This window comes from Phascolarctos cinereus, unplaced genomic scaffold, assembly GCF_003287225.1.
Source record: "Phascolarctos cinereus isolate Bilbo 61053 unplaced genomic scaffold, phaCin_HiC Scaffold_1;HRSCAF=81, whole genome shotgun sequence".
Taxonomy (NCBI): Eukaryota; Metazoa; Chordata; class Mammalia; order Diprotodontia; family Phascolarctidae; genus Phascolarctos; species Phascolarctos cinereus.
In genome coordinates, this window is record NW_027555514.1 from 40,577,990 (window position 1) to 40,598,289 (window position 20,300).

Sequence of the window (20,300 nt, forward strand, 5' to 3'; positions counted from 1 at the left end):
ATACAAACTGTTTTCAATACTAATAACAGTGCTTTCTTCTTTCTTCAATAAGGCAAATCATAATAATAGCTAGAACAGGGGTGGGGAACCTGCGATCTCAAGGCCTCTAGGTGCTCATGTGCATCCCTCTGACTGAATCTAAACTTCACAGAACAAATCCCTTTAATAAAAGGATTTGTTCTGTAAAACTTGGACTCAGGCTGCAGGTTCCGCACCCCTGAGCTAGAATTTATTTAGTGTTGTAAGGTTTGCAAAGCATTTTAAAAATGTTATCTCATTTTATCCTCACAACAATCCAGGGAGGTAAGTGCTATTGTTATTGGCATTTTACAGATGAGGAAATGGAGGCAGACAAAGATTAAGTGACTTGCCCAGGGTCATACCACTACAAAATGTCTGAGGCCAGATTTGAACTCAAGTCTTCCTAACTCCAGATCCAGCACTCTATCCCCTGCCCACCTACATGCACAAAATTTAAATTTAAAAAAATTTTCCAATATTAATCTCTGTACATTATAAACTAAATAATTACCTGCAGTATTCCAGCTAATTTAAAATACGAAAGAGCAAGAAAGAAGTTCCAGTTAGGAAGTGTAGTGCTAATTCCTCTGTTGTGACAATAAATTAAAGCCAGTTCTTCCATTGATGGTATCCCTATAAAAACAATACACTATTTATCTAAAAGGTTATAGTATGTATTTAAGAATGTTATGCTATCATAACATTAGTTTGTTTCAAACTATAAATCAAATCACATAACAATAGTTTTTCTAAGCTTTGGTTCTCTAAAATACATTAAATACACTAGGCCAAATTTTGGAATTAATTATTAAAATGGAATTTCAGAAAGAAAACATTTGAAAATTAGTTCTTTATTCATCTTCTTCTTAAGCTAAAATTTAGATCTTCTATTATAAGTTCTGTGAACTCTACGAATAAAAACTTGGCAAATGAGTCATAGTTCTAAGACTATAAGAAAGTTATTTAAAAGTCTAAAATCTGGTTTATTATTGAAACATTAGTTACAGAAAATTAAATAAATCTAAAATTAAGTTATTTGTTTAAAGCTTCAGTTTCATACCTGCGCTATGTTGCAAGCTCTTGCTTTTATTTAACACTGGAAGAGTCCTAGGACAAAAGAAGAAGGAGCAAAGATATGCTAAGTCTGACAAAGGGTGGCCGATGGTTGAAAGCTCCCAGTCTAGAACTGCTATTACACGAGCCTTTAATTTAAAAGAAAAAAAAAGCAAAACAAAACCAAGAGTTTCACAAAATTAGAACTCCAAAATGACTTTTACATAGGTAAATAAATTGATTCAAATGTGCCCACACCCACCATTGCTTTGCTAAAAAAAAAAAGGATATTTTGACCCTTGCAATTACACATAGCCATCTCTCAAATAATATAGGACTGACTACCCCAACCTAGTTTGTAGATTATCCAAGCCTGTTTAAATATTTCTGCAGACATAAAAAAGTTTAGTGATATAAAAGATAGACATTATTGGCTAAAAACACAGTTGCGGATTAATTGTGTATTTTAATCACCAATGCTATATACTGCATAATGGGGCAGCTAGGAGGTATACTGGATAGAAAGCTGGGCCTGGAATCATGAAGACCTGAGTTCAAATGTGGCCTCAGATACTCCCTAGCTGTGTGACTCTGGGCAAGTCACTAAACCTCTATCTACCTCAATTTCCTCATCTACACCTAGCTTGCGGGGTTGTTGTGAGGACCAAATGAGATAATAATTGTAAAGCGTTAGCACAGTGCCTGGCACATAGCAGGTGCTATATAAATGTTAGCTATTATTATACTACTACAATAATAATAACACATTTAAATCATTAAAATATTGATTTATACAGAAAAGTGTAACTTTTGTATGAATTACTTGGAACTTATTACATGGCCATGCCATTTGGATGAGGTGAAAAGATCTGATAATAACAGCTAACATTGAGAAACTTTATTGTTTATATTTCACATACATTTTTATCTGATCCTTATAACCACCTGGTGAAGCAGGTAGCACAGATATTGTCCTCATTTTACAGATAAGAAACTGAGTTCTTATAGTTCCGACTTGCCTAAGATCAAAGAATAAATGGTAAAGTCTCCATTGGAATACAGATTCTCTGACTCTCCCACTAGTCTTCTTTCCCCTTTTCTATAGCTGTTCTCCATGCCCCCTATTTCCTCCCCACCACTATTCTCACTATTCTTGCATCCCCACGTTTATTTGGGGAAAATATTAATTGATCACGGGTTGTACAAGCCAACATAATAAAAATAAAAACACCTAAATTAATTATTTAATGTCATACAATTAATCTACCAAACTACTTTACAGAACTACAAAAATTAGTAACTTCACATGGAGGGATAAAAGGTGAAGAATGTCAAAAGAAATTATGAAAAGAAATGAGATTTTATTCAATGTGTTGCTCTGTCTTGAACATTAACAGCCACTTAATAGTGAATTTGAATTTTGTCTCCTATAAAAGAAAAAAAATTATGAATTCCTTGAGGGCAGAAACTGTCCTTTTTTCCCTTATATTTCCTACAAAACAATACCTTCTCATCATAAGCATTTAATATACTCCTCTTGAATTCTATGCATTTCAAATATGCAGTTAAATCACAGTACTATGGAAATGTGAGAATAAATGTGGTGCGAATAGTGCCAAAGGAGGTTATCAGTGGTCTAATGGATAGAGTACAGGTGCTGGAGCCAGGAAGAGTTGAGTGCAAATCTTGCCTTTGACATTTGCCAGTATTATGCTAATCAATCCATGAAATAAAGTATTACATTTACTGGAATAAAAATATTAAGAAACATAAGATTTGCTCCAAATCTCTTAAACCAGCAGAAAAGTTTCTGTCTCCTAATGCCCATCATGAACTCCTCCACTACCAGGATATATAACCTGTACTCATTGTAGAGTGACAGCTTTGATTTACTTTGACTAATTTTACAAAAATTCTATGGTGGGCATCAACACAAAGAGACCACTCTTCTTATGTAATGCTTTTGAGGTTTGGGGGAATCTTTTCATCTCAAAGAAGATTAAAAAAAAGAGAGGACATGTGAAGCAGGGGACAAAAAGAAGGAAAAAGCAAAAGTCAAACCAGGTATTTAAAATTTAGACATTTTAAATAGTCTTCATTTTTTAAAAAATTCATTTTCTTCATTTATTTTTTAAATAACAGAACTGCAGAATGCCAGAGCTGGAAGGAAACTCCCGAGGCCACTCAGTGTAGCACACACCCACCTGCAAAAAGAATTCCTTCCCCACCATCTTCGCAGGGGCTCTGACAGTCTTATTGAAGGTGCACAGAAGACCCCTCAGCTCCTAAGGCAGCCTATTCCACTTTGACAGAACTCTCATTCTAAGGGAATTTTTTTTTTTACATGAAGATGAAATCTGCCTCTGCGATTTCCCTCCACTCTCCTGGGGCCAAGCAGTACAAGTCAAATTAATTCTTCTTCCACATATAAGCCCTTTGAATACTTAAATGCAGCTCCCATGTACCTCCCTGTATCACCTTTTCTCAAGCCTAAACTCAACATCTCCAGTTCCCTCCATGCAGCCTCTTAAAGCAGACTCCCCAGTTCCCTCACCATCCAAGTGTCAAACCCTTTTATACCTTTCCTTCCTTGTCAATCAGGGTTAAGTGACTTGCCCAGGGTCGCACAGCTAGTAAATGTCTGAGGCCAAATTTGAACCCAGGTCCTCCTGACTCCAGAACTAGTGCTCTATCCACTGTGCCACCTAGCTACCTTTCTTTTATACAGTTCTAATTACATCATAGACATCACTCAGTATCTGGTCTTTACCCTACATAGAATACACCAATGCCATGAATTTTTTGCTCCCTTGCAATAATAAATACTCTGATTGGTGACGGTGATTCTGGGAGCATAAGCAAGGTGAGTGGAGCAGCTCAGATGTTCTGGCTGAAGCAAAGGCCTATTTCAGATTTTGCCCAGGGCTAGCCCCACCTCCCAGTAATTGACATAATATTTGGAATACCTCTTTTGGATGGAAAATCAAATTATCCATTTTAAAATCCCCATGAATCAAGGTTTGCTCCTGGTCCTGATCTGGCAAGTTTTCCATTAACCAGGTAGAGAGCTGGTTCATAGCAGGGATGGTCTGATGAGCTGCAGCTTGATATTGCTTTGTCCATGTTAATACCTGCACGTGGATACATCGTTTTTAGAAATTAAAAGCAAGTTACAAATAGACATTTTAATACGTAAATGTATTTTAATTATATTACATTTTTATTTCACTATTAAACATATCACAGTGTTTCTAGGGCCAAGTAACACAAGGCACCCTCTCAGGACTTGGCATTACATTAGATCTTCATGTAATTGGCACTTTACATATATACATATATATATATATATACACATATATGTATATGTATATGTATATGTATATGTATATGTATATGCATATGTATATGTATATGTATATGTGTGTATGTATATGTATATATACACATACACATACATATGCGCACATATACACACACATATATACACACATATATGTATATATATATGTGTGTATATATGTGTATATGTGTGTGTGTGTGTGTGTGTGTGTATATCTCTATGTACAGATATATACTGGCTCAGTGACTGAAGGCAAACAGGAACTATGAAAGAATTCATCCCTAGAAACACTTCACAACGATTAATTTGTCTTTCTGGGACACTGTGAGGTATTTATCATATGTGTTGAGGTTTTCCACATCTGCAAAACAAAATTGTCCTCTATTATCTTTTCGGAATGTTTTTATGAGACAATCCTTCAGACTAGCCGCCACATGTTGCCCAGGATATTACATAAGTGAACAATGAGATAACCACAACAGGGAGTTTGTAACTAAATAACACAAAAAACAAGCTTGTTCTTTTAAGTAAAGCACTAAAACATCAACAGGACAACTTCTGAGCTAACAATGTTCAATAACTGCACAAATGTGCTGTTAGACAAATAATTAACTTTTAAAGAACGGTGACAGCAATGACTATTTAGTGAAAATGTTAGAACAAGGAAAAAAGACTAAATGACAATTTAAACAATTTTAGTACTTTGGCTACATGTCAGTCTCTGTCAATACCAAGGTATCTGACTCGCTTCTTAAAACATTTGAATATTTAAAAAAAATTCACTAATTAAAAACAAAATGCTTGTTTTACTGATTGGCTATTGCCATAATCATACAGGAAAGGAAGCAAAATTACTGCTAGAAAGTACTCAGAGTTTGGAGACCCGAATCCTCATTATCTCAAGCTTTGAACTTTCAGAAAGGACTCCCTACTTGCAATTTTCTTCCTTCTCAAATTTATCCTACCAATCTTGCCTGGTTACACTTCTTAAAATATAGCCTAAATCATGCAATATCCCCTGCCCCTTTAAGGATCCAAGATGGCTCCTTAGATCATTTGATCAAATCAATGCCCCATTCCATGGCTTAACTTTCAGTCTCCTTGATAAATTGGTGCCATTTTAGCTATAAACCCCACGTCTTCTCATTCTTCCCCTATCTTCTGCTCTCTTCTGGCCAAAGTCCCTAATTACATGCTCATATACACAGCACTAACATGCTTTCACATCTCTAAGCCCTTCCTCTCACCTTCCTCTCCATCCCTTGAAATCCTGATCTATCCTAAAAGAATCAGCTCAAGCTTCACCTTCTCCATGAAACTGTCTCCCATATGCTAACTCATACTGATCTTTCCATGCCCTCAACTGTCACAGACCATTTCTGGAGCATGCCACAAATTCAGCATGCAATTATATACTCTCTCATATGATTTTCTAGTTGTTTCATGTATGTTCTTAAGATGACATATTTAAAATCTGGAAGAAGCCACTGAGGTCAGTTAATCTAATCACCTCATTGGCCCAGAGATGGGAAATTATTTGCCCAAAGACACAAAACTAGGAAGTAGCAGATACACTTACCCTCTGTGGGACTAGTAATCACCTTTGGAAGGGAAGAGAGGGATTAAAAAAGGATAGCATTCTCCTCAGAAGTCACTCACTGAGTCCATGGATACTTCTTGAATACAATTCTTACCAAAAATGCCTGCCAAGATAGCCTCGGAATATCTACAGATTTGATTAGAACTTACGGTCGCTTATCTTCGCAATGGGATCAGATACTCCTTCTAGATAGAAATCTATCTTCTATTTGTTTTGCATCCTTTATTTTATCTAACCCACCCTGGGATATACAGCAGATACTTAATAAGTACTTCTTGGAGAAGGAATCATTCACAGAATTTATCAATCAAGCATTTATTAATTGTTTACTTTCTCCCAGTCACTGTGCTAAGATAAGAGTGAGGCAGTACTGGCTCTTAAGGAACATACATTCTGACAGGGGAGACAACAACTATATGTGTGGATGTATGTGTGCGCGTGTGCATGTGTGGGTGTGCACACGCAGGCATCCATCCAGGAAAATCCTCCCACAGAGGCCTCCTCCCATAAAGAATGCTCCCTAGTCTGTTTATGATGCAGGACTGGCAGTCATGAGAAAGACTGGAGCCAGATATAAGGATCAGAGAGTCATCTACACGGAGATGATAACTGAATTCATGAAAGGTGATAAGATCACCACGGGAAAGATTATTTGAAAGACGAAGAAGAGGGCCCAGGAGAGAGCCTTCAGACACTTCCAGAGCTTGTGGACTCGACATGGATGGCAATCCAGCCAAGGAGACCGTGAAGAACCAGATACACCAGCAGGAGGAGAACCAGGACAAAGCAGTGTCACAAAACCCAGAGAGGAGAGGCTACATAGGAGAAAGTGGTCAGCACTGTCAAAGGCTACAGAGAGGTCAGAACTTGAGGACTGTGAACAAGCCTCGAGATCTTGGAATTAACAGATCACTGCTAACTTCTGGAGAGAACAGTTTCAGCTGAATAAATGAGCTCAGAAGCTAGACTGAAAAGCACAGATGCAGTAAGGGGAGGTAAACAGATGGCTTTTTCAAGGCATTTAGTTCATAAGGGAAAGGGAAATATACAATAAAAGCTATCAGGGATGGTAGGATCTTGTAAGTTTTTTATTAAAATGGAGGATGGGAAACACTCAGGCAGATTTGTAGGCAGTGAGATGCAATGAGTAGACAGGAGAGACTGAATATTAGAGAGTGCAGGGGGACCACGGGTTGGGACATTTTCCTGAAGAGAGGACAGGATTGAGCATCCATGAAGGGGGTTGGCCTTGCTTAGCAAGAAGGACCACCTCTTCCTCAGAGGCTGGAATAAAGGAGGAGATCATAAAACCATGAATGTAGAGATGGAAGGGCATGTCAGAGCCCATGGGGTGCAATACTCTCATTTTATGGATAAGGAAAGTGAAGGTGCACAAGGTTAAGTGACTTGCCCAGGGTCACACATCTACTAAGTTTCAGGGGCAAGATCTGAACTTAGGTATTCCTGACTCCAAGATGGAGCAGGATGATGTCACAAGGATTTTAAGAGGCAGAAGAAGGAGTCTGAGGTGAATGACCCTATTTTTTTTTAACTTTGAAGCAAGGTCCTCAGAAGAAGAGAAAGGCAAAGGGTGAGGTGGGAATACTGAAGAGAGAAAATGCTTGGAACAGCCACTGTGGTGAGAGGGGTACTGAATCCATTAGACAGCAGAAGGATTGCCTGGTTGAGTGAGAGCACACTGAGATGAGAGGACAGAACTTTGGAGTGGACCCGGGAGGCCATTTCATGAATTTCTCCAGCTCCAATTAGCAGCATGGGAGTAGAAATAAAGGAAACAGAGGAAATGGTAGGAATAATCCTGGGTTGGGGTCTGGAAAGGGGCAAGTGATGACATAACAAGAGAGCAAGGTGGGGGGTCCCAATTGGGGGAAAAGCCATAAAATGCAGTAATAAGTGAAAAGCCATAAAAACTTAAACTCTGTGAAAGGTGGAAGCCCAAATATGGTGACCTGTTAGAAATCATAACTTAGATACTGAATCAAAGTCAAAACTTGGATACTATGACCTATGAAAACCATAAAAACAAACATATGTTTGGGCATAACATTGGCTTAGGCCCAAGCTCATTGCTAAGCACAAAAGCAAAAGCACCCACCGATCAATAGTGATGCACTCTCTAGCTCCTCCTCACTTTGTCTATTTTCTATAATTACCAGGAGGATGTGGGGGGCTCTGTGTGGGGATCCACTGAACTGTCTGGCTGCTGCCCCAGACTGAAGATTGCCCCTGTTTTGTAATTATTCATAATGATTAATTAAACTACTACCTATAATCAATCTGGAGATACCTGACCTCTTCCCTTGGTATCAAAAGAACACCCCAAGATTATGGGGAGGTACAGGGTTCCCCAGCCAGGGGAATTCCAGACCTCATACCAGAGATTTGAGAGTAGGATGGTGTAGGGTAAGCAGAGGCCGGGCAGGGAAGAGAATATAGACAAAGAAGGGGTGACAATCTGAGGGGTCTCCCCTGAAGGCTCAGAGTTCACAGCAAAGGCAGAAGACAGATTTAGGAAAAGAAGGGCACAGGAAGAGGCAGAATGGTGGATATTTCAGAGTTCTTGAATCCAGAAATGGAACACTTGTGAAAAATCACAGGTATGATCATCCCTGTGGGTATGTTGTGAAGTGAAGGAGTAAAGTAGATTAGAGAACTGGAAAGTTGTTTGGGGTAACATCTACATGTATGCTGACATCTCCTAGTAGGAAGGAAGGAGTTGGAATGGAGGACGAGACTGTGGGCCACATACTGAACTCACTGGAAAGAGGAAGAATGTTCTGGAGGTCAGTACAAAAGTCACCAGGATCTGGAATAGTCAGCAGGGGATAAACTGGAATGGAGTGAACCTCGGACAGGGAGAGACCATTGAGTGACGGCTGAAGAAGGAGAGTCTAGAGATGGCAATGGGGGGCAGTGGGAGTCTAACCTGCTTACTCGGAACAGTGAGTCAAGCAGTATGCAAGAAGGTGCATGCAGTCCTGGCAGAGATGCCCACGAATGCAGTGTCATCCAGGAGAAGCCAACTCTCAGTTAGTGCCAGAAGATGGAGAGAGAGGGAGAGGACTAAGAAGCAGTTTCTTAATTACAGAGGAGGAGCACCAAAGGGGACAGTGAAGTGGCCACTGGACGCGAGGGTTGAGCTGGGCAGGAATAAGGACATAAGGACAGCAGGGCTCAGGAAGGGCAGGGCTTATTTTTTGGCAGTTGGCAGGTTCAGTATCACTGGGATATAAGTATCCCTGGAAGTAAAGAAAGGAAAGCTAATCATCAGGGAATGAGTCCAGGAAGAATATCAGTGGATGGGAGGAGCTCCACTGATGAAACAGATTACCAGAAAGTTCCAGGGCTCCTCCCTGCCCTCGTCTCCAAAGTCCACAGTCCACAAATAAGTAAACTAAATGGCCAAATCTCATTTATAATACAACTGCCAACCTGCCTTCAGGTACATGGAGTCACTTGCAGAAATCTTTTGGAATTATAGCCTGATTTGAAATTTTAAAATATTCCCTTTATGCTAAGCAAAAAAAAAAAGTCTTTTAAAAGTTTAATGTTAGAACTCATGATATAATTTTTTTTAAATCCCCTTTTCTAGGTTCATTTTTAAAAAAATAACAATACACATTATTTCCAAATACATGATATATTCTGATATGTGGTAACTAAGAAAATGACAAAGAGGTGTATTTTACCTGTCTCTTGCAGTACCCTTCTCCTTTACCATACACTTCCAGACCCAAAGTCTGTATATCCAGTGAATGCAACCGGGCCAGGGTTTCTATCATAGCCACATATATGGCAGATCGTTCTGCAGGGCTAACTCCTGGAAGACTGAAATCACGAAAGATGCGACCCTACAAAATCAATACATCAAAGAGATTTTTAAAAACTGCATAGCTCATTGTTGCTGTGTCATTTCACTAATGATCACATTCTTCTTCCTTTATTTCAATGTCCAGAGACATTTGGGATAACAGGTTTGTATTCAAACCGCGGATCTTTTCAGCATTTATTCTGGAAATATTCATTTCAAATGTTGGCTTAAAAGAAGGATTTTGTTGTTGTTCAGAAAAGAAAATGATCATAAGAGAAAAGTCAAGTTAAAACAGATAAAAATCCACAACTACAATCTTTAAATTCTATGCTTGAATACTATCTCAACACTTTTACCTTTCATCAATTTTGGTTCTTTATTTGAGAATTAAAAATAAACAAATCAAGAAACCCACTTACCATCTGAATAAAATTCTCCCTCCCCACCCCCACAGTCATTTTATAGATCTGTACTGACACCTAGAGGCACAGGAAAGATTTAGGCAATTTTCTCTAACAATTTACTTTGCCCCTAGTATTTTTTAGCTAAGATTAAAGGAAAAATTAGAAATTTTGGTTGCATGATAGAAAAAAGTTTAAAACCATGGAAAAACAATATTTATTCAATAGGTAATGAATCAAAGGATACAAATAAGCAGTTTTAAAATGAAAACAAAAAAGCCAACTGTAAATAACCATATGAAAAAATGATGCACAATCACTAATAAGAAAAATGCAAGTCAAAACAACTCTGAGGTTGCATCTTAAACCTACCAGATTGGTAAAATATGAAATTGATAAATGTTGTAGAGGCTATGGGAAGACAGTCACATTCATGCACTGTTGAAGGAGCTGTGAAATGGTCTGGATGAATATTTGGAATTATACTAGAAAAGTCACTTACGGTAGACAGAAAGATGCCTCTGCCAGGCATATGTCCTATGGATAGCTGAGACAGAAGGAAAGGCATATATGAAAATATTTCTATCAGCACTATCTTTTTTAGGGAAGCAAAGGACTGGAAACAAAGTGGATGCTCATGGATTGGAGACTGGCTGAACAAATGATGGCATATGGAATGTTATGCACCACAAGAAACAACAAATATAAAGAATTCAGAAAAACCTGGGAAGATTTGTATCAACTGATCCGAAGCAAAGTAAGCAGAACCAAAAGAACAACTTATACACTGATCACAAGAATGTAAAGGAATAATACCATGAAAAGATACAGAATTCTAATCACTGCAGTGACCAATCATAGCATCAGAGGTGAAGAATGCTTTCCTCTTCTCTGTAGAGAGGCAATAGGCAATGGAGCACAGGTGTGGAAAGAAGCAGATGTGGTTAAACCCGACCCACAGGTTTTGTTTTGCTTACCTGTACTTCTTTGTGACATTCAACTGGGAAGTTATTCAGAAGTGACACTAATGTTAAAAAAATCAGTAAAGCATTTAAACAAAAAGAAAAGAAAAATAACTTGAATTACCTAACATTTTATGAAATATCTTTCCACTTAAGAGCAGCTAAAATAAACCCATTTGTTTGATCCTCATCATAAATAGCAACAGTATAATAACATTGTATATTAATTTACCTTTACATGCTCCATCACATAAAATTCGGTTCCAATCACAGAGACATCCTCGCAGTACAGTAAAGGCTTAGGGACCGGAAATCCATTAGAAAACAAGGCTTTCTGCACATAGAATTCTCTATCAACCTAAATAGAATTACAGCTTATTCAACATTCAAAATCCCAGTGCTCCTGATGTGTAGTTCAACATTCTTTTCATAGAAGCATAAACAACAATATTTACATACCCTAACCTCTGAACTATGAAGCAGTGTGGTGCAGTGGGAAGAGAAGAAAAGAGGGAGGGAGAGAGAGAGAGACAGAGATAGAGACATAGGGGGAGACAGGGAGAGAGAGAAAGGGGGAGGGAGGGAGAGAGGAGAAGAGAGAGAGAGAGAGAGAGAGAGAGAGAGAGAGAGAGAGAGAGAGAGAGAGAGAGAGAGAGAGAGAGAGACAGAGAGACAGAGAGAGAGAGACAGAGAGAGAGACACAGGGGGAGATAGAGAGAGAGGGAAAGAGGGAGGGAGGGAGAGAGGGAGAGAGGAGAGAGACAGAGAGACAGAGATAGAGACATAGGGGGAGACAGAGAGAGAGGGAAAGAGGGAGGGAGGGAGAGAGGAGAGAGAGACAGAGATAGAGACACAGGGGGAGACAGAGAGGGAAAGAGGGAGGGAAGGAGGGAGGGAGAGAGGAGAGAGAGGAGAGAAAGAGAGAGAACGAGAGAGAGAGAGAGAGAGAGAGAGAGAGAGAGAGAGAAGAAAGAGAGAGAAGAGAGAGCATGTGAGCAGTAGATCTGGAGTCAGAGGACTTGGGTTCAAGTTCTGTCTGTGTGACCTTAGGCAAGTCTCTTCACTGCCCTGGGAGCCCAAGTTTCCTCATTTGTAACATGAAAGCTAACATTAGATTACCATGAAGGCCCTTTCCAGTCTAAATCCATGATCCTAATAATTTTTAAATGCCTAGTTTTTAATTTGTCTGCTACAAGAGAAAATGTTTACAGGACCAGATTAGTAAAGATTACTTATGACAATAAAAGTAATTTTCTTTTTCTTTTTTTTTTTGGCAATTGGGGTTAAGTGACTTGCCCAGAGTCACACAGCTAGTAAGCGTCAAGTGTTTGGTCCAAGGTCATATCTGAACTCAGGTCCTCCTGACTCCAAGGCTGGTGCTCTATCCACTGCACCACCTAGCTGCCCCTATAAAAGTAATTTTCCAAGAATATTACAGTACTAACTTTTCCTTCCAAAAGTAGTATTAATTCCCAAATTACTAGAACTCCTGTAAATTACAAAACTGGTTCTTAATTAGATATAGAAGTAGAATTCTATTTCAATAAATATCTATATAATGTCTCAGCCAATTTAAATCAGTTGCAGGGTGGTGGAAGTACCAAGGGGAAGGTGTCCAAGCCTGTGATCTCATCAGTGCAGGGATGATATAGATATTCCCTCCACCAATATAGATCGAAACTTCTGTGTAATTTATAATCTTGGAGAATTTCCTGGACCACTGAGAGATTACAAGACTTATCCAATGCTCCATACCTAGGCTATGTTGGAGGTAAGATTTGTACCTTGGTGTTTCTGATTCCTAGGCCAACCCCCTCTCCACTACAGTAACTGCCTCTCCAAGCCAATAAAAAGACCACTATTTCCACATCCAGGCTAACACTGTGTTTTGTGCCTCCCTCATGGATCTGAGAATTCTGGCTGAGCTATCTAGCTCATGACTTAAATAATTTAATAAAAGTCAGTATATTTTCCAGTTTTTTCAGGGCTAGTCTCTCAGCTTGTAAATCAAAACAAGCGTAATAGTTTTTCCTTCTGTAATGCAAACAAAACTGTTGATTGGTTTTAAAAAAGAAAAAGAAAAAAAGAGGATAAGCTCTCTTGGCTTCTACAATACCATACTTTCCCTGGTTCTCCTTTCACCTCAGTGATGACCTTGTGTGTCTCCTTTCTATATCTGCTTTTCCTCCCCTCCGAACGATGGTATTTCCCAAAACTGTTTCTGAGTTCATGTCCCAACTCTGACACTTAACTAGCGTTGTGACCAAAGATGAGCCAGTTAATCCTCTGACTCTCATCTGAAAAACGTGGACAAAAATAGCTAAGTCTACGTTGTAGAGTCTGCGTGACAGCTTTAAATGTCACCTCTATTCAAATAACCACCATGTCTTTACCTCCCCTCTCAACCTTCTTTGCAAGTTGTAGATCCAATTTCCCCATTTCCTGTTATATATCTCCACCTGTGTGTCCCCCTAACACCTCAGGGTCAATGAGGGTGGAACCTGCTCCTCTTCCTGACGTTGACATTCCTGTTAATACTAGTTCTAGTTAATTATCAATACAAAGGCACTAATTAATGAAGAATTATTAATAGTAATTTTTATTGATGCTAGTTCACATTGCACACTATTTTATAGCTTACAAAGTTCTGTCCTCACTAGTCCTATGAAACAGTAGCGTTATTCTCTCCAGTGCCCCAGAGGTCACACTGCTAGAGCTGAGACCTGAGTCAGGTCTGTTTCCAATTTCAGTGATCATTATTTCTATGGTTTGCATCACCATTTCCCCTTTCATCCAGAGTGGAAATACTGGTTTCACCTTTGGTTCCTCTTTATTTTACTCCCCCACACATCTACTCTGTCACTAAGTACTCCCATTCTGCTTCTGAAGTATTTATGAAATCTGTTCCTTCTCTTCCAGGGTCATTGCTAACAGCATTATCTGTTACCTAGACTACTGTGTTAGTAGTCACCTCATCATCTGTTACCTAGACTTCTGTGTTAGTCTCCTAAATCGTACCTCTGCCTCATCTGTCCAAATTACACACCACTGCTAGAATAATTTTATGAGAGCCCAGCTCAAAGCCCCTGTCCCGAAAGCTTCAAAGGTTTCTCATGATATCAAATTTGGCCTTCTAAACCCAGCATTCAAGGTCATCTGAGCTTTGGGTGCCACCTCTCTTCCAGCCTGCCTTCCCACCTCTCCTGGTGCACCCATACCCCAGCTGAACTGGGCTACTGTCTGCTTTGTGAGCATTCCCCATCCTCTTCCACCTTCCTGTATTCACTCACATTCTTCTTTCTGCCCTCTGTCCTTCCTCTCTAGATCCAGCTAAATTTATCTTCATTGAGAGTCCCACTCAAGATCCACTCTCTAAAAAAAGTATCCAAAGACTTCCCGGATTCTCAGCGTCTTTCTCCTCTTAACCTCCTGTAGTAGTTTGTACTTTTTTAAAAAAAATTACTATTTCCATACTGTAATTGTTGATATACTTGTCTCATTTTTCCCACTAGACTACCGATGAGGTGAGAGCAGAGAATTCTTCATTTCAGCGGCGCTGCACAATGTTTTGATAACGGTTAGAATGTGATAAGTATGTTCTGAGTAAGTGAATGGCCGAACAGATCTTTTCACAAGTCTTTGACGGTTTAATAGTCAATGTCTTTAATGTGGTTTGTTATTTAGCAAAATCTTGAAATGTCATTCTAGCATTTGAACGTCTCTATGCTCTTCAAGGGGCTTTCACATTCACTGTCCCATTTTCTCCTCTTTTGAAAACCTGGCATATCATTTTCACAAAGTAATTTTTTCATCATTATAATTAGCTAAAAGCCCAACACCCGAAGAACAACTGCAGAAGTCTTTGTCAGAGCTTACATTTTATTGCTAATAAATTAGATGAAAACCCTATTCAAGAACTTATTTTCATTTTTTTTATTGGATAGTTACAAGTACAACATAAAGGCCCAGAATAATGCAACTCTTTTACTCTTTCAACTTCAATTCAGTAGATCTGTGACCTAATGGATGTGGCATTTCCTTTGTCAGTACAGACTGGGACCTCTACCTGCATCTGCATCCTGAGCGACTTTTCTGAATGTGGTATCTAGCTCTTCCACAGAAGATCCACCCATGGGATGGGGGGCCTTTTGTGGGGCCCTTCACATCGTGATGCCATTTTACACACGATTTAAACGAAAGACCAAAAGTAAAACCTACATAAATTGACTAGAACTAAGAACAAAGCTGCTGAACGACTGCTCTTCCAGATAAGACTCCAGAGGGCTAGGTTATGGCCCATGACTAGTGGTTTAAAGATGACTATTGTTTTTCAGTGGAAGAAAGAGAGAAGCATAATTTTAACCAACCTGAGAAATTAAATACATTTGTACTGGCTTTGCCTAAAGAAAAATATCTTTAAATTGTATTTCATGAGTTTAAAATGTTCTATTCTTCATCAATAAATTTAACACTCTATCTGTCATACCTTGTGTGCTTTGGGAAGGAGAGGGCCAGGTGGTTTTTTTCTGAGTACAAAAGTTCGACATCCCTTCTGAAGGTAAAAGGTTGGATTCGACTGTCCTGATCTAGACAAGAGAAATGATCAGTTACAAAGATAAAAACACATAATTACAGAATTTTAAGAGTAGAGTAAACCTTAGATACCATTTAATTCAACCAAGTCATTTTATTATATGCTTTCAAAAATAGTATAGAGCAAATCCACAACAGGAAGGCTTACAAAACCAAACACATTTTGACAGCCTTCATTCTCCTCCTGGCCCTGCTCCTGACTTTCTGGATTTCAAAACCCCTACATGTCAGGTACCTTCATTCCTCCACCCTCTGGATACACACTTTTTCAGTGCCTATGGCTATTGTCCCTCTCCCCTCCTCCCCCCATCTCCCCTTCCCTCCAGTACCATTAGACTTTCCAAGATTGCAAAGAACTCAGTGAAACAAAGTCCCAGCTCCTTAAGAACAAGGGCAGTCTTTCTTCCACATTTGCATTTGTATCTCCAGAGCCAGATAGATAGCTTAATACATGTTTGTATGTTCCTTTCCTTCTTTCTTCTAGAGGCTCCAGTGACTTCTTCTTAGGATAAAATACAAACCCCTGTTAGGCATTTTAAGCTCTTCATAATTGGGCTCCAGCCTCTCTTTCCAGGGTAATTACTTCTCCTAACACTCTACATTTAAACCAAACTGGCTTACTTGCTAGACCCTATAATTTATATGACAATCTATCAATGGGAATTCCTGCTCCTGAATGCCTCCCATACCTCTTCACCGCCACAGAATCTCTAACCTCCAAGACTCAGCTCAGATGAGATCTGTTCCATGAAGCCTAGCTTGATCCCTCCATTTGCTAGGGGTCTCTACCTTTACCCTTTACCTTTAGCTTATATTTTTATATTTAGTTTATATATTTGTACTACCTGTGTTCATGGATTTCCCCCAGTAGGGATGAGCACATTTTCGTGAATGCAGAAAACAAATATGAATACATACAAATAAATACAAAGTTGTCAGCAAGGTAATTTGGGAAGGTGGGCATTAACAATTAGGGGAAATAAAGAAAGGCTTCATACAGAAGGTAGTGCTTGAGCTCTGCCCCGAAGAGAAGAATTCTACGATGCAGAAGAGAGGAGGGAAGCACATCCCAGTCACAGGAGATAGCCAGAGCAAAGGCCTGGAGCTGGGAGATGGAGCCTATAACTGTTTATTGGATCACCGGATTGGAGTGGAGGGGCATGTGTGAAGAATGGAAGGAAGGCCAGTTTGTTGGATGATTGAGCACAAGAAGAGGAATAACACCCAATGAGGACATAAAGATCAGCTGAGGTCAGACAGTGTGAATGGCTTTAAAAACTAAACTGAAGAGTTCCTATTTGATCCCAGAAGCAGTAAGAAGCTAGAAGAGTTTAGTGAATATGTGAGCCATGGAGTCAGGTGTTCAATGGAAATCATTTTGGCAGGAGTGTGAGGAATGAACCGGAGTGGTAAGAGACTTGAGACAGATTAATTATGTGGCTGTCGCAATAATTTAGGAAAGAGGTGATGAGGGCCTGAACTCAGATGGAAGCTTTATGAACAGAGAGAAGGGTTTAGATGTGAAGGATGCTATGAAGGTAGAAAGGAAAATCTGGTAACTGGTGGGGTAAAGAAGAATGATGGGTCCAGGAGAATTTGTTTTTAGTAAAGAGCATTGGACTAGAAACTCAGGAAATCTGGGTTCCAGACCAAGACCCATGCCCTAGAGAACATATCCCTTCTGCCCTGGGGAACCCAACCCTCCCATTCACATCCCCACCCTGATTTAGTGAGTGTCTTACCAGGTTCACTATATATAAACTAGTTCCAATCATGTTTTACTTTACCACCTAGTAATCTTCTCATCAGACCACTTCGTCTGCTCTGGAACCATACTAAAATCAGTACTGCCATTGATCCTAGAAAAAATGCGTCAATCTGCTTATGGCTCTGCTTAACATCCCTGTAACTTTTTTTTTTAAATGAAAAAAATGATGACAATCAAAACTTTTGTTACTTTTCAGTTAACAAGAATTTATCTCCTTGGATTTGTTCTGTGAAGTTTGGATTCAGTCAAAGGGCTGCACTTGAGGACCTACAGGGCCACATGTGGCCTGGAGGCTACCTACAGCTTCCCCACCCCTGAATCTGCCCTATCCCTCATTTGATCATGAATTTCTTCTTTGCTTCTCTAATTTCTTTATAATATCACCCTTTATGTCTAAGTCATGTAGCCATTTGGAGCTGATCTTGGTAAACGAGGGAAATGTTGGCCTATACCTAGTTCCTGCCAGTTCAGTTTTCCAAGTTTTGATCAAGCCACAGGCTAGGAGACTTATTCTTTCAGTATATTGTGTACCTAATCTGTTTTTTGATCTTGTTACTGCCCATAAATGTGCCACTTTCATGTTCGAGAACTCTGACATATCTTTATCTGATCACAATGTGTTGTCATTCCACCTCTCCATCAGCTTGTAATCCCAAAGCCTAATTTTTAAATTTCGTTTTTAACTAACATTTAACATTCATTTTTTAAAAAAGTATTTATTTTAATCATTTTCTTTTAAAATGTATAGTTCCAAATTCTATCCCTATCTTCCACCCCTCCACCACCAAGAAGGCAAGCACTATGGTATCAGTTACATATGTTAAATCATATAAAATATATTTCCATATTAGCCATATTGCAAAAAAAGAAAAAAGCAAGTGAAATAAAGAAAGTCAGAAAATTATACTTCAGCTCAGAGTTCATCAGTTTTCTCTCTGGAAGCTGACAGCATGTTTTCATCATGAATCCTTTGGAATTGTCTTGGATCACTTTATTGATCAGAGTAACCAAGTCTTTCACAGTTGATCATCCTTATAATATTGCTGTTACTGTGCACAATGATCTCCTAGTACTTTTCACTTCACTTTGCCTCAGTTGAAAAAGGTCTTGTCATATTTTTTTTCCTGAAACCACCCCTCTTGTCATTTCCCACAGCACAGTAGTACTTCATCACAATCATACGTCACAACCTGTTTGTCCATTCCCCAAATGATGAGCATCCCCTCAATTTCCAATTCTTTGCTACCTCAAAAAGAGCTGCTATAAATACTTTTGTGTGTGTATAGGTTGGTGACAGATAGATAGATAGATAGATAGATAGACAGACAGACAGACAGATAGATAGATAGATAGACAGGACAGACAGACAGACAGATAGATAGATAGATAGACAGACAGACAGACAGACAGATAGATAGATAGGTAGATAGGTAGATAGATAGATAGCTCCTTTCCCTTTTTCTTTCATTTCTTTAGGATACAGAGCTAGTAGTGGCGCTGCTGGTTCAAAGGGATTCCACAGTTTTATAGCCCTCTGGACATAGTTCCAAATTGTTCTCCAGAATGGCTGTACCAGTTTACAACTGTACCAATGACACATTAATGTGTCTATTTCCCCCATCCCCTCCAGCATCTGTCATTCCTGATAGGTGTGAAGTGGTACCTCAGAGTTGTTTTACTTCGCATTTCTCTAATCGGTAGTGACTTAGACCATTTTTTCATATGACTACAGATAACTTTGATTTCTTCTTCTGAAAACTTCCTGTTCATATATCCTTTGATCATTTATCAAATGGGAATGGGTCTTATTTTTATAAATTTGACTTAGGAGTCTCTATATATTTGAAAAAATGAATTATTTATTAGAGAAATTTGCTATAAATTTTTTTGATATTACTTCATTGTCTACGGTACCTTTTTTGTTTTCTTTTTTTTTCCTTAATAGCATTTTATTTTTTTAATTACATGTAAAGATAGTTTTCAACATTCTTTTTTGTAAAATTTTGAGTTCCAGATTTTTCTCACTCCTTCCCCTCTCCCCTCAAGATATCAAGCAATCTGATACATGTTTTACATGTACAATCATGCAAAACACATTTCCAGTGAAAGAAGAATAAGAACAAAAGGGAAAAACCACGAGGAAAAAAAAACAATAACAAGTGAAAATAGCATGCTTCAATCTGCATTCAGACTTCATAGTTCTTTCTCTGGATGTGGTTAGCATTTTTCTGTGGTACTTTTTAGCAAAATGTAGTTTCCCTGATCATCTCTTTTAATTAGGTCTAATTTTGCTTTTGCTTTGTCTGAGATCATGATTGCTTTCCCTGCCTTTATGATCCTCCTTGTTGCCAATGCAAAGGCTTCTACATGCATAAGTGACCCCATTTTATCTAGCTTCTTCTCCTGTATGCTGTTTCCTCTATAATCTCCAATCTTTCACTTTTCTTTAATTTCTTCCTGTCTACTAGCTACTTCTCCACTGCTTACAAACAGGCCCATGAGTCTCCTTCCTTGAGCTACCCCTACTATCATTCTCTGTCTGTTCTCCCCTTCGTGGCTAAACTACTTAAACGTCCTGTTGGGCATTCTGAATTGGATCTCTCATAGACATTTTAAATTCAACATGGCCAAAGGTGAACTCATTATCTTTTTCCAAACTTTCTCCCCTTCCTAATTTCCCTGTTACTATCAATGGTACCATCAGCTTTTCAGTTACTGAATCTCACAAAC

The 20,300-nt window shown here is 38.9% G+C and overlaps 1 protein-coding gene across 1 annotated transcript in view; it reads right to left on the bottom strand.

Annotated features, from left to right (window-relative positions):
• ACAD11 (acyl-CoA dehydrogenase family member 11) overlaps positions 1 to 20,300 on the bottom strand; it is a 90,635-nt gene that overhangs the window by 66,642 nt on the left and 3,693 nt on the right. The window contains exons 2-7 of the mRNA XM_020987283.2: positions 15,696 to 15,795; positions 11,442 to 11,567; positions 9,725 to 9,886; positions 4,041 to 4,205; positions 1,082 to 1,223; positions 533 to 654 (exon numbers count right to left, since the gene is read on the bottom strand). Of these exons, the coding sequence (XP_020842942.1) occupies positions 533 to 654; positions 1,082 to 1,223; positions 4,041 to 4,205; positions 9,725 to 9,886; positions 11,442 to 11,567; positions 15,696 to 15,795 (817 nt within the window). The remainder of the gene's footprint in view (positions 1 to 532; positions 655 to 1,081; positions 1,224 to 4,040; positions 4,206 to 9,724; positions 9,887 to 11,441; positions 11,568 to 15,695; positions 15,796 to 20,300) is intronic.